This window comes from Fulmarus glacialis, unplaced genomic scaffold (assembly GCF_000690835.1).
Source record: "Fulmarus glacialis isolate BGI_N327 unplaced genomic scaffold, ASM69083v1 scaffold7087, whole genome shotgun sequence".
Taxonomy (NCBI): Eukaryota; Metazoa; Chordata; class Aves; order Procellariiformes; family Procellariidae; genus Fulmarus; species Fulmarus glacialis.
Genome location: NW_009223720.1, coordinates 7607 through 20659, shown reverse-complemented (window position 1 = coordinate 20659; position 13053 = coordinate 7607). Strand labels below are relative to the sequence as shown.

The window sequence follows — 13053 nt, the reverse complement described above, 5'->3', positions numbered from 1 at the left end:
CTTCCTAGCAGGGTCACTTGAACTGATGTTATCTGGTGGCCTGTGCTTGGGTGGACACTGCTCAGGAGCATGTTTGCAGGTGGCTGGTGTTCACTGAACTGTTTTGGTAACCACCTGGCTGGTGAGGGCCTCTGCCTGTAGGTATCGTCAGCTACGTCCCCCCCATGCCACAGGCCTGCACTGGGACTACAGCTCTTGCTCTCAGGGAGAACTTCTGGGGCCAGGCTGGCAGCATCTGCTTTGCTGTCTGGGCTTGCTCAGTGTGGGACAGCTTCATCCTCAGAGCTACTGCGTACCAGCAACCTGACAAGGACCCCAGGCTGCGCCATGACCTGGGCTGGTTGGGACTTGCAGCTCCAGGGTGGGCCAAAGAAGGGGCAGGACCCCTGCCCAGCAGAGAGACTGGGCTGGAGAGCCAAGGAGTTGCATGTGGAGAGACCCTGCCGTACCCAACCATGGGGCAGTCCCTAAATTAGCTATTCCGGAAAGGAAGGAGTTTCTCAAAAGCCTTACACTCCCCAGCCTCCCCCAGACCTCCCCACCCTCTTCTTGCTCTGAAGAGAGATTTGTTTCTCTCTGGGGTTGCTGCAGGTCCCTCTGCCAGCCCAGCCAAGGAGATACTCCAGGGCTGCCCAGACGAGCAGACAGGACTTTAAAATAGGTGCCACAAAAGCAAAGAGGAGGAAAAGCTGGGGAGGCTCAATCCGAGCCAAGCTGTACCGGCTGGCTCTCCATGCCATCTCCCACTCCTCTCCGCGGGTGAGCGGGCGGGCGACCTCAGCCGTGCTGTGAGATGCGATCACCCACCTATACAGACAATGTCCATGAAGCCGTACATTCCATAGCAGATCTGGAAGAGCAGGTCCTGGCGCTGCCATTTGGCCGAAGGACTGAAGGTCGACCAGATGAGCCACGAGATACTGGCAATGAGGAAGAGGGAACCCAGGATGGCTGCTGCGATCTGAACCTTCTCAATGACTGTCAGAGAGATGGCCTGCCACTGCAAGGGGAGGCGATGGGGAGAAGAGAGGGGACAAGGGGGAGGGAGGAAGGAAAAAACAGAAGAGATTAGTTATGTAGGGAACATTGCTGTTTTACATCATTGTGTTGGTTTTGGAGATCTCAAAGAGCACCCATGACTTGTATGTTGCCCTATGCATAGATGCTTTTACCTGGTCCACATCTGGAGTTGTTCAACAGTGCATGGCCCTGTGTTTCCTGTCAGCATTGCTGAAGAAGAAATGGGGAGGAATCCTGCATCTCACCAGGAAAGCACAGAGACATGAGGGAGGCAGGACAGACAGGGGGCAAGACACCAAAAGTAACATCCCCATGACAGTAGGTCTGTGGCGGCCATCACAAACCAGGACACTCAGTTGCTACCTCAAATAAAGGCCAGGCAGCATCCTCAGCCAGGGCATCCTATTACCATGAGAAGAAGTGTCTCAGAGAGCCAAGTTTTTCTTCGGAGGCCTCCCAAGAGCTGGCTCTGTGCCACTTCGTGAGATCTGACAGGATCACAGCACTAGGTAGGATCTCGCAGCGGCAACGCACATTCCACAGAACTTGTTACAAACAACACAAGTTGCTGCGGTCAGGACACCCTGCCTTTACGTGATGACATGTTCAGGCTGTGTTCCAAGGTAAATGCCAATGCTGCTTCCTCAGAAGAAGAGAAAAATAGAAATAACTCCCCCAAATCCATTCACTATGTCAAATAGCTTTCTATAAGCTACAGTATAAATAACCTAAGCCCGGATTCCTCTCTGTCATCCAGCATAAAACCTCCCCACTCAGATTTACACTGCTGAGAGAACTGCCCTGTAAAAACTAAGAGCAGAAATTGCTTTCTTTAACAAGACTTGGGGACGTGGTCCGTAGCCCCTCCTGCAAATCAGAAATCAAATGCGTAAACAGGCTGGGGAGAGTCTCTCCTGGCATTGAAGTATATAGGCCACCTTTAGCTGTGAGATACACGCCCTTGAAATCTCAGTGGGACTGGCAGAAGGATAAATAAAGGCGGACTTCAACTTCCTGCAGGTATAGAGGATTCAGAGGAACTGAAAATGTTTAGCTGGATTCAGCCCAAATTCAGTGTCCCTGTGAGGTGGCAACTCTGGCGAGCCCTTAGCACCCTCCCTGTTTGTCAAACATATCCTGGGACAGCAGGGTCACCCGTCAAGCCTTGTCCCATCCTTTTGCAGGGCAAGAAGGGAGTTCAGTTGCTGGGTCCCTCTTTAATGCCCAGGCCAGCCAGGAGTTACCAGTGGTTTTTGGGAAGTAGGGAGGACTTTGAACCCTGATTGAAGGGCAAGAAGGCCAACAGGTGACTTGTGCTGGTACAAGCATGCATGGCATTGCTACCAGTCCAATGACCAAACCCCTGAACCAAATGCACTCCCCTGCAAAGGGCTGCCTTTGGATAGGAACAGACAAGAGCTTCAGCCTGAGGCTGAGGTCTGCGGGTTGCAACTGGAAGGAGATTGCCTGGCTTGGCTCAGAGGTGAGCTGAAGTGTCTGCCTCTGCCAGCCTTGTTCCTTGGCTTAGTCCTGCAAGGGCAGACAGCCCTCAGATCGTATGTCAGGGATGTGCAGCATCAGCAAGGTGGGTGGTACCAGCTTATTTCGTAGTTGGCCACAGAGTAGATGGCCATAAAGCTGCTGAGCAGAAGAGAACCTGTTCCCTGCTGAGGCAGGACTGTGCTCAGCTAATCCCAGTCCCCTTCCTGCCATCCGCTCCAGCAGCTGGCCCAGCCAAAGGCAAACGCCGAGCCCTGGGGACACTCAGTGATCTCTTAAACAGCCCGTTCCGACTTCCATAGGCCAACCTGCTCCACACCTCCACCAAATCCAGCCACACCAGTGGCCCCTTTGTGCCACGGAGAAGTTGAGGTAGGGAACTGCCCTCCTCTGAGGGCTGGGAGCTTGGTGGTTCCAGTCACAACGGGAGGGTCAAGGGGTGCTGGAGTCCACAGGAGATGCACAGCTGTGCCGCTCCTCTCCCCTCATGAGACAGAGCAAAAGCCACCTCAGGGCTAAGAGGGGGCCATAGACCTCCCAGCACGCGTCACCCCCAAATTTGGGTTCTGAGGGTGGGATCAGCAGCTATGCTGCCCTCCCGTCAGCTCTTCAGCTTCGTCCTCAACAGCACCATAAGCAGATGCAGGACAAATCTGCAACCGGTGCCACCAGCTCAGAGCTCCAGGACTAGAGGCACATGGCAAGGGGGGGTTGGATAAGTGCGTGGGGTTGCAGGTTTCAGCCCTGCAACTTTCCGCAGACCTTATCTCCCCTTCCACTAACTCTGGCAAACGCCGAGGGGATGGGAGTGCAGGGAGCCCGGTGCACAGCCTGGTGCTGCAAGTGAAGGTTTTACTGCAGGTCCCTCATGCTGACCCGTGTGCGCCTGTGCCAGCCAAATCATTCTGCATCATTTCTCTCTCGAGAGGAGGTAATGGACTGGCTCCTCACCATCTGTCTGGCACACTGCAAGGCCTGTGGTGGCAACAGGTCCTTCCAAGGTAGCAATTAAAGACGGAAAAAGAAGAAGGAGCTGTTTTCTACAACTAGCAGCCATGTACAACTAGCACCACTGCTTTGCAGAGACAGGGAGGCTTAGGTCCCTGTAGTACGAAATACACCGTGAAAGGGTCTGTGGCTCAGGGCACAGAGAAGTTACACCTGAGTGCAAACTTCAAACCGCACTCCCTTCGGTTGGGAACAGAGGGGCTGGAATACAGGCAGGGCTACGGACTGACGCTGCTCAGCTGGCAGCAGCTGCCGGGAAGTTCACTGTGGCGGTGATGAAGAGGCTGGAGTGCGTCCGCCCGGGCAGGGCGGGGAAGTCCACTGTGGGGTGGATGAAGAGGCTGGAGTCCGTCAGCCGTGCCAGGGGGTAGGAGACTCTCCCCCGGCATCTGGCACTAAGTGACAGTGACACACGCAGCAGCAGTCCTGACTCTGTTCAGGAGGTGGCACTGAGGTGTGATTACCCTCTGGCAAGGAGGTAAATGGGTCAGAGCTGAACACTGGGGAAAATAACCAGCTTGCAGAAGAATTTAATATTTTCCAGGGGAAAAAAAAAAAAGGTAAGTAATAAATGTTGTATTTCCTCTCTGGCAACCCCGAGAACTGCAATTTAGCATCACACATCTAGCCTGAGCCACCAATAACCAGAGTCATTATTTTTCATCTTTTCATCTTTTAATTCCATTTTTCTATACATCCTAGGGTATGAGGTTTGCACAGAGAGAAGAAAAGGGGTGAGACAGAGGATAAAGCATGTTACCCAGTGGGAGCGCAGACAGAAGGGTCCAAGAGCTGTTCAGAGGTGGAACGTGCTGATGAATTTCAGCTGCAGGAGCTGGGCCTGATGCATCCCTGCACCGGTGGCCTCAGGAGCCCGCCTCAGTCACAGCACTGTGCCTTTCAGATTTCATAATAGCCCTTAGAAAATCACCCGTTCTCCTAGCCCCTCTCCACTATCATTATGGCCAGCAGACCAAGGATCTGGTGGGTGACCCTGTTGTCCTCAGGTCACTGCTACAGCTGCAAAGAAAGGTCTCAGCAACGCTGCAGAGTCCCTTTACCGGCACGTCTGAAACCCCCAAAGCTCTTTGTCTGAATGCCTGGCTGCAGACACAGCCCCCTCCCTCCCAATGTCCAGCTCAAATGTTCAAGCTCTAGCAAGGTCACAGTGTCAAGCACTCTCACCTTGTGGGGAGAGACCTAAAACTGAGCCCTTCATTCCTCAGCTGATAATGACTGTTGAGTCCCAGGTAGCCGCGGAGCTGTACTGAAGTGCATCTTTAACAACCAGCAGCTCACCCAGGCTGTCAATCAGGAATGTGACCTTTAGGCAGGTAGAAAGCTCTACAGATACTCTGCCAGTGCTGAACAGGGCAGAACTAAGGACCTGGTGGTACTAGAAAGCTTTAAAGGTCCTGCAGGATAACAGAAGCAGCTTTGTGAGCTCTGGGCTTAAAATGGCTTCAGAGCATGCCCAAGCAGCTCTCTGTGATGGCTTGCCACCCATGCTGGAAAAAGGGCTCCATCCCTCCACACCGTTCTGAAGGAATGTCCTCATTCACTCAGGAGCTGTCTGTCTGTCCTCTGCTACACCCTCCCTGGCTGCAGACACAGCCCCCTCCCTCCCAATCTCCAGCTCAAATGTTCAAGCTCTAGCAAGGTCACAGTGTCCTTCGGCACATGACCCAAATGTGCACGTGCAAAACACCATGCTCTCTTGGACTGATTTTCCCCAAGTTTCCCCATTTTCCCCAAATCGCAGAGCTCTGCGACCCAGATGCCTCAGAAAGAGTTTCCAAGGAGCCCAGGTCTGACATTTGCGATGACCTTAGCCAGGGGCCAAGCTGGGACCGGTGCCCGCCAGTCATGTCACTCTTGTTGTCTTGCACTGTTTCATAACTTCCATGTTGTATTCGGGACAAACCTGTTTCCCTGTTTGCTTCAGTGCTTCTGCTCAGAGTGCTCTTGTGAGTGAAAACTCCCGCTGCTAATGTAACACAGATTAATAATGTCATTACTATAGTATTTAAGGCCTGATCCGTATTTCCCTTTCTTTGGCAGCAGCAATCTCCAAAGGTTCCCAAGCACCAGCATGAGCAGATCCAAGGCAGATATTTGCCTGCAGAAGATATCTATGTCTTACTGCAGCAGCTTGCAAAGAAGACTTGCTTGCTGGAAAAGCCTTCCTACGCTCCTCTGAGAGCTCCCCCATGCCTGCCTCAGGCAGTTCAGTTTATTTTTATTGCTGTATCTGACACGTCCCCTTAGTACGTATCATTAACATCCTGAGCTGTGCTAGTCAGCAATTTAATTTTCAGAACCAGGATCACAAGCAAGTGGAGGTTTTTCCTAGAAGGTTGGAGTGGACCATTCCCAGCACTGCTTAGGTCTGGATCTCCCCTCGCTGCTGTGCCGAGGCCCTGGTCATCCTCCTCAATTATCTTTTGGAGGATGGCTTTTGTTTTTATAAATTCACCAAGCAAAGTTATGCCACCGCTGTGATAGCTTCTCTGCTGCACATTTACAGATGCTGTGGCTTATTCAGACACTGGAAAGGCAGCAGGGAGGAAGGAGGGTCCACTAGGGCTGTGTAATGGAAATATGCAGTGATGAAATCCCCTCTCCTCCATGTGCCAGAGCATCTGGTAAGACTCAGGCTACAGTATTGGTATCCTAGAAAGTCCCCGTTATAAGGCACAGGCCATGAAGTCTCTCTTGCTGTGATTGCACCCATTGGTTGCAGGCTGCAGGCTGAAGCTGGAGCTCAGCAGGGTCCAGCCAAAGCTCATACTCAACACAAGTGATTCAGCAAGTTGGGACAACCAAGAGACACCAGCGAACTTTCCTCAAGCTTTTTAGCTCAGGAGCTCAGGCTGAAGTTCAAACACCCTGGGACCTCAGCCACTTTTCTTGCAGCTGTGAGTGTCCTGATGAAGAGGCCATATGAACAATCACTCATCAGAGAACACAGCATCACCACAGTCAAAATAGAGCCAGATGAGAACTGGGTCCGAATCCCAACCCCAGCACTGGATAACTGAGGATCTTTGGAGATGAAACAACCCACAATACAGGAAGAGTCAGAGATAACAACTGTAAAGCAGAGTTGAACTCCCCGAGACTGCAGACAGATGTAGGTCTGGGTAGGTTGGTTCAGACAGATTTTCTATTTGCTAAAATCAGAGCATCAGAGTGGATGTGGCTCAGGAACGGCTACAAAGGAGCTGTATAGATGAAATCCACTGCAGAGTCCAATCACAGCAGATACTTACTCCACTATGTATCAGCACCAGGGTGCCTGCAGTACTATCACGTGCTTCTAAAACCCTGTGTCTTCAGGGCCTTTTTAAAATCATAGGCTTTGCACAAATATTGCAATGGAGAGGAGCACTTAAAGCCTCCATGCCCATGAATCCTGTCTCAGTGACTGGCAGACTGGAGAGCAGGAGGATAGATGGATAGATGGATGGATGGATGGACGGATGGACGGACAAAAGCTCTGGATCTTCTGGTTGCTCACAGCTGGTGGGATATTTTTGCTCATTTACTGCCTGACTGCTGCTTGGCAGGACACTTGCCATGTTGTCCAACAACTTTAATCCCCCAAACTCAGGTTTGCAGTGTTGCTGCTTTAAGACCTTTGCTCTTAAATGCCTGCAATCCAGGGATGGGGGGGAGGGTTAATTTATAGAGACTCACTCTGCCAAAATACCAGGCTAAAGGCCTCTCTCTGGTATGAGACATCATAACAGCCTGGAGGCTGGAAGGAGTCTGTGTTAATTATGCATGAACCATATTTCCCAGGCTGTAACTTCTCTGCCCACACCACGAGTCTCCACACACATCTGGCCCATGCCGTGCTCCTAGGCACTCCAAAAACTGTGCAGCAGATGTCAAAATGGGCAGAGAAACACGCAGATCCCGGGGAACATGTGGGTGTCGGGTGTGCTGCTTTGCTCGGACCAATTCGACGTGCTTCAGGGAGCCCAGGGCTTGCCAGCTACCTGGCTTTGGCTTTCCAGCAGTCTGTCACGTGAGAGCACACAGGGATAGTCGCAGGGGATAAGTAGGCCACGTTGCTGGTTAAAATCTAGCCAGGCTTAGAGCATCACCCAACCAGGTTTCATTTGACAAGGAGGTGAGGTTTGTGTGATCCTTGCCTGTATTACGGTTGGTCTGGAATAAAGAGGCAACCACGACTTCCTACAGCATTTGCCCTCCAAAACCTGTGCTTGAGAAATTCAGAGCTTTCTAGTAAGAATAAAGCTGGGCAGAAGTTCCAGCAGACCCCGAGAAGAAAGACCAGGGACTATTGCTTTACTTAGAGACATGCTTGTATGTCCAGGTGGCCCGTTAGCCATGTGTGGGGTGAAGTCCAAGCAGAAAGGATGCTCTTCCCGCCTGCACGCGCTGTGACACATTGTTATGGCACATAGCGTCAAGGCATCGCAGCCCCTGGGTCCTCTCTGCCTCCCTTTCCCAGCGCCAGAGGATGGTGAGAGCCACTGCGGAACTAGGGAAACCCCGATGGCGTGTGTGGTGATGGGTTACGGGGGGCCGAGCCCTTAGCCCTCGTGGGAAGTCCAGGCTTGGTGCATCAGCCCCTTCCCACAGGATTTCACATACTAGTGCTAGTATAGCGTCTGCTTCCCAGAAGTGCCTTTGTGCTGGCACCAGACAGGGCACCCGGGCACGCAGCTGTAACTCCACACACACCGCATTTATTCCAGACCAAGGGGCTTTTCACTCCAGTTGCTTCTTCCCACCCTCTAAATCTCCCAGTGCTTCTGCGAGAAGTGCTGTGAAGTCTAAGCCAGCAATGTGGAGCTGCCGAGCCCGGGGTCTGCACGGTCCTCTGGGACCCTCGCTCCTGGAGCTGAGCTCTCTAACTCAGTTGCTCCTGCCACTCAGTTTTTGTGCTCGTGGCAAAGGCCAGCAGATCAGGCCACTTTCTAACAGGGGAGCCCAGAAAGAGCAATGCTTTGCACAGGCTTTTGAAACGTGTGTGGGAGGGGAGCTTGTTCGTGAATAGCCCCAACAAATTTTAGCCGAGTGAGGAGCAGGAGGAAAGTCACTGACCCGTTGCCCTGAGCCACCTGAAGGTGTAGAGCATTTGGAGGTCATTCATTAAAGGCAGTGCTGGCTACACATACGCTTGCAAATCTGCACCCACAAACATTCAATGCTGCTCAGCATCGCACCCCTGATCTGAGGCACAAGAAGCATTAGGGCACTCATGGACCAGCTTTCCAGAAATAAACAAACGCTGCTTTGTCCGCATCTCCCCTCCTGTGTTTCAATCTGCTCTGAGTTACTAGAGCCAAGAAATTAAAACACCCTGGGTCCGGGGCTTGGGAGGAAACTACTGATCTCTCCAGCCCACGGCACATGGAAAATTGAATCCGAAGCTGAAGGGACTTGCAGAGAGCAGGCAGGCTTTTTTCTTCCCCCCCAGCAAAATTTCCCCACGATGCCCCACTAATTTCACTACTTCATTTATGTCTGGAGTCCTAAAGGGCTGTCCCTGTTTCCTCACTGTGGTTAGTGACCTCAGGCCTGGAAAAAGACACACAGAGACTGCAGTTTGGAGGAGAGAGCAGGAGTTTGCATTCCCTCCATCCCCGTACAACTGGGCACCATCACTGGCAAAATCTTTGCCTCCTGTTACAGAGCAGAGCAACCAGCAGAGAGCCAAAGCCAGGCCCTGGACAGACCAACATACTTATAGACATTGCCCCGATCTCTAAACCACAGCATGCTACTGTAATGTCTCTCCAGTCCAGATGATGCTCATTAAGCAGTAATGCCTGGGTATAATGTGCTTCCTTACGCCTGAGGCACTAATGGTGCTCAGCAAAGACATGCAGCAATTAGTCCATCTTCAGGTGTTGCCCCCGCAATAAATCAATAGCTATTAAGGATAATTTATCCCTTTTTTTAACAGTCACACAGTTTTCCCCATTCTGAGTCTTGACTTCTGTTACCAGCCTGCAGTGGGGCTTATTAAACTACAGTGCTTTTGAACTCGGAAGAGAAAAAAGGTGGGTCCTCTGATGTCTTTCACAGCCACTTACATCAAGATGTGCTTTACCTGTTGTGTGCACATCTGCAAATGTCCACCAAGAACCAGGGTTGGAGAGACCAAGAGCATCAGAACTAACACCCCTTGAGCCATACCAGGACGTATTTGATCATGGGGGAGCAGTAAAGTGAAAAGGATGGCAGGATCAGAGTGGAGAGCTGTAAGACCCCTCCATCTACCTGCTCCGTCCCTCATGCCAACACAGAGAAGGCCCAGCAGGAGATCGGGGTTAATGGCACAACTCTAGACACACGGGGTCTCAGGATACTGCTCTGCCACAGACTGCGTGCCCTGTTGCAGCAAATCCCGTAACTCCTTCGTCCCCATCGGCCTCCGGGGACAGCGGCATACCTGTGGTCTCCAGTGGATGAACACGTTTGAAGGGCTGTGAGGTGTTACAGCACTATCGTGGTCACACTGGTGTTTTCAAAAGGAGGAAAATGAATATAGGAATTGTCAAAAGACGGAAAGAGCAGACATCCGAGGGATGCCCCCGGTACCACCAAGCAGAACATGGGGCCTCTTTGGACAAGCCCCCAACAACCCTTTCTAAGTGTCTCAGACACACAGATCACTGTGCACAGGGAAGGAAAACCCACGCAGGTAAAATCCACTTGCTCCCAGAAACAAAAATAGAAACGAGAATAAATAGACTTTGAAATGTCTCTAGTACCTTTACCTGCAGAGGGTTCTTTGTGCTTATGGCAATGACGTGATACTTGTAGTAACACAGCTCACAGCTCCAGCAGCCTCTCTCGCTAATCCATTTGATCAGACATGGCTGGTGCGTGCACTTCACCGATCCATCGCATCGACATGGGCTCAGCAACTCCCCCTGAAAAAGAGAGACAGCATCAGCGAGGCTCCCCTCCTCCCACAGGGCCTGAGCACGGCACGGCGTGGCATGGCAGAAGCTCCATCATCCACCCATTTGCTCTTTGTTCCTTTTTTCCTGGTTTGGCTTAGGTAATCATGCTGCCTCCTTCATTTTTCCCTCTAATAATTCTTGGCTGATGTGAACAGAGTTTGACAGGGATGTAACGGTCTCAAATATTTGGGCCCTACAATTTTTTGTGGAAAGAGACAGCTGTCTAGATGAAAAACACCTAATATCACCGCTGAAGGAAAAGCTAGATGAGCACAGCTCTTACTAGACACCAGAGCACCTACACCAGACCATAACAAGTGGGGACAGCTCTGTTGGCAACCAGATGCCACTGTTTCACTGCTCAGGTTTCTGTCTCTCTGCTACCTATTTTAGAAAGTGAGATTGGTGGTGGGGATAGCTGCGAGACAGCCTCTGCTGCAGGCTGGTGTCCCGCTCAGCCCAGGGCAGCTTCCTTGAGCCCAGCCGGGCAGGAGGGGGAGCACAGACATGGTGGCCCTTGGGCTTTCTGCGCAGGCTGGCTTGTGCCAGCCGTGGAGGTGCTGCTCCTCTCCGAGAGCTGGACTGGGCCCATGCGGTACCTCCCAGGACTGGCCACGCGGTGGGTGTTTGCAGTGCTAGGCATAGGTCTCTCCTTCCCAACGCTCCCGGACCGGGAGGGATGAACCTGACCATGGGGTGGAGGTGCATGCTTTGGGTCCAGGTCTTTGTGAACCCATAGCCCAGCAGGGAAAAGGTCCTCAAATTTCACTCCCTGTCCACTTCCCCCAGACGTCTGTCCCGAAAGTGAGTCATACTGATGGATAGCCTGTAGCCCTAGAAGCTTCTAGGCTATTTCCACCCTAGAAGCAAGCAAGATGGAAAACAAATTGTGTCCTGGCTTGTGACACGCAGACATTTATGAGTGGTGGCTGAAACACTGATCCTCCTGGCTTTCTTCCTTCTTTCTGATGTAGCTTTAGACAGGGGTATCCAGGAGACCTCAATATTATTCTGATCCACCTGCTATCGTCCTGGTCACCATGGGACTAAATTCCCCTCTACACACACAAGCTCAGGAGCTCATTTTACAGTCATTTGCCATCACTTATTTAGGGAAGACCAGAGCCATTACATTTTACTCCCCACCTTTTAGTGTTTAAAAGCCACAGCGTAGACCCCAGTTGTGTACTTAGCTGTGCTCCAAGATTTAAAAGCTTTTAAAGGCAGAATGAGAATATCTTTGGGATGGGGAAGGCTGGCATCATACTTCCAGTGCTGAGGAGTTCCTCTTATACCTCTACATCAGCCCCATCATTACCACCAACGTAGTACAAAGATAACAGACCCTGGTGTCTGAGGCTGCTGGACACAGTAAAAGACATCCATCCCAGCTGCCGTGGGTAGGAAACCAGATCCTGCTCTTGCTAACCCTGGTGGGAAACTGCCTTAGCTTTCAGGGTACCACGTCAGGTCTCAGGACCTGAGGAACTGAGCACCACACTGGGCAAGAGTGACACTTTTTTTAACGAAACCTAATGCAAACATGTTAATAATTTCACTTGCTTCAGCTAGGTGACCTAAAAATGTCATCTCCCATGAAATTTTAGCAAAACTGTAAATAACTGTTTACATTACAAAACAAGGCTCAGCTCCACCTGTCACTGGTTTTCATTACATGCAGGAGGGGACGCAAAGGGAGAGGGGGAGCAAGGAGGGTTGTAGGATCCGTGAACCTTTTTCACCTGGAAAGGTGTGTGACAGGAGAAGCCAGGAGAAGGGAAGCAGGGAAGGATTAGATGGGAAGAAGGTGCGTGTGGGAAGGAGCGCTGACATTTGGCATTCAAACTCCTCGTGTGAGGTGCAGTTTAAGGGGCTCAGGTTCAGCTGTGCATATTTGTGCCCCTTGCTGGGACTGGGGTGGGAAAGCACAAGTGTGATAAGGAACCCACATGAGCACGTACTGCCAGCCAGGATGCAAAAGGAGAGTGATCAGGGCTTAGCACAGCTCCTCCGCATCCCCACTCACCAAACCTCTTCCACACCAAGAGCTAGCCTGCTACAAGGACTGCTGCTCCCTGCCTCTGGTCTACCCTCCTCATCTCAGTCCCTGATACTTTATTTTCTCAACAGCTTCACTCCTCAGTGCACAAGCATGATCCCAGCACCAAGCAGGTAATGCAGAAACCTCCCTGCTCTACAGCATCCCTGCCTTTCCACCTCGCTGCACACCGGGGTCTCCTGCAGGGCTCAAAAGGGCGAGTGAGGGGCCTGGGTTTTATCTAATGAGCAGCTGGAGGCACTGGTGATGAGGGATCAGGAACAGGGCAGAACGGAGCAGAAACTAAGAGCAACAACCTCCAGGCAAAGGCAGAGGAGAAAATCTGTAGCTGCAGCCTGGACTCACGGTGCCTTCTTGGACTCTGTAATAAAGGAGTCTAAAAAATCTGAGCTTGTCTCTTCAGAGCCAAGAGATGTCCATAAACATCCTACACTGCCGTGGGGACCTGCTCCCCCTTCCCTAATGGGGTGCTCCAACCCAGACAGTCCTGCCGGCTCCTGCAAGAGCTCAGGACTC

At 51.7% G+C, this 13053-nt stretch overlaps 1 protein-coding gene across 1 annotated transcript in view; it reads right to left on the bottom strand.

The window, feature by feature from the left end:
• Positions 1-10445, bottom strand: part of MARCH4 (membrane-associated ring finger (C3HC4) 4, E3 ubiquitin protein ligase) — a gene marked incomplete at its 5' end in the record, with an annotated part of 28804 nt that extends 18359 nt beyond the window's left edge. The window contains 2 exons of the mRNA XM_009581888.1: positions 808-1000; positions 10290-10445. Coding sequence (XP_009580183.1) covers positions 808-1000; positions 10290-10445 — 349 coding nt within the window. The remainder of the gene's footprint in view (positions 1-807; positions 1001-10289) is intronic.
• Between the last annotated feature and the right edge of the window lie 2608 nt (positions 10446-13053).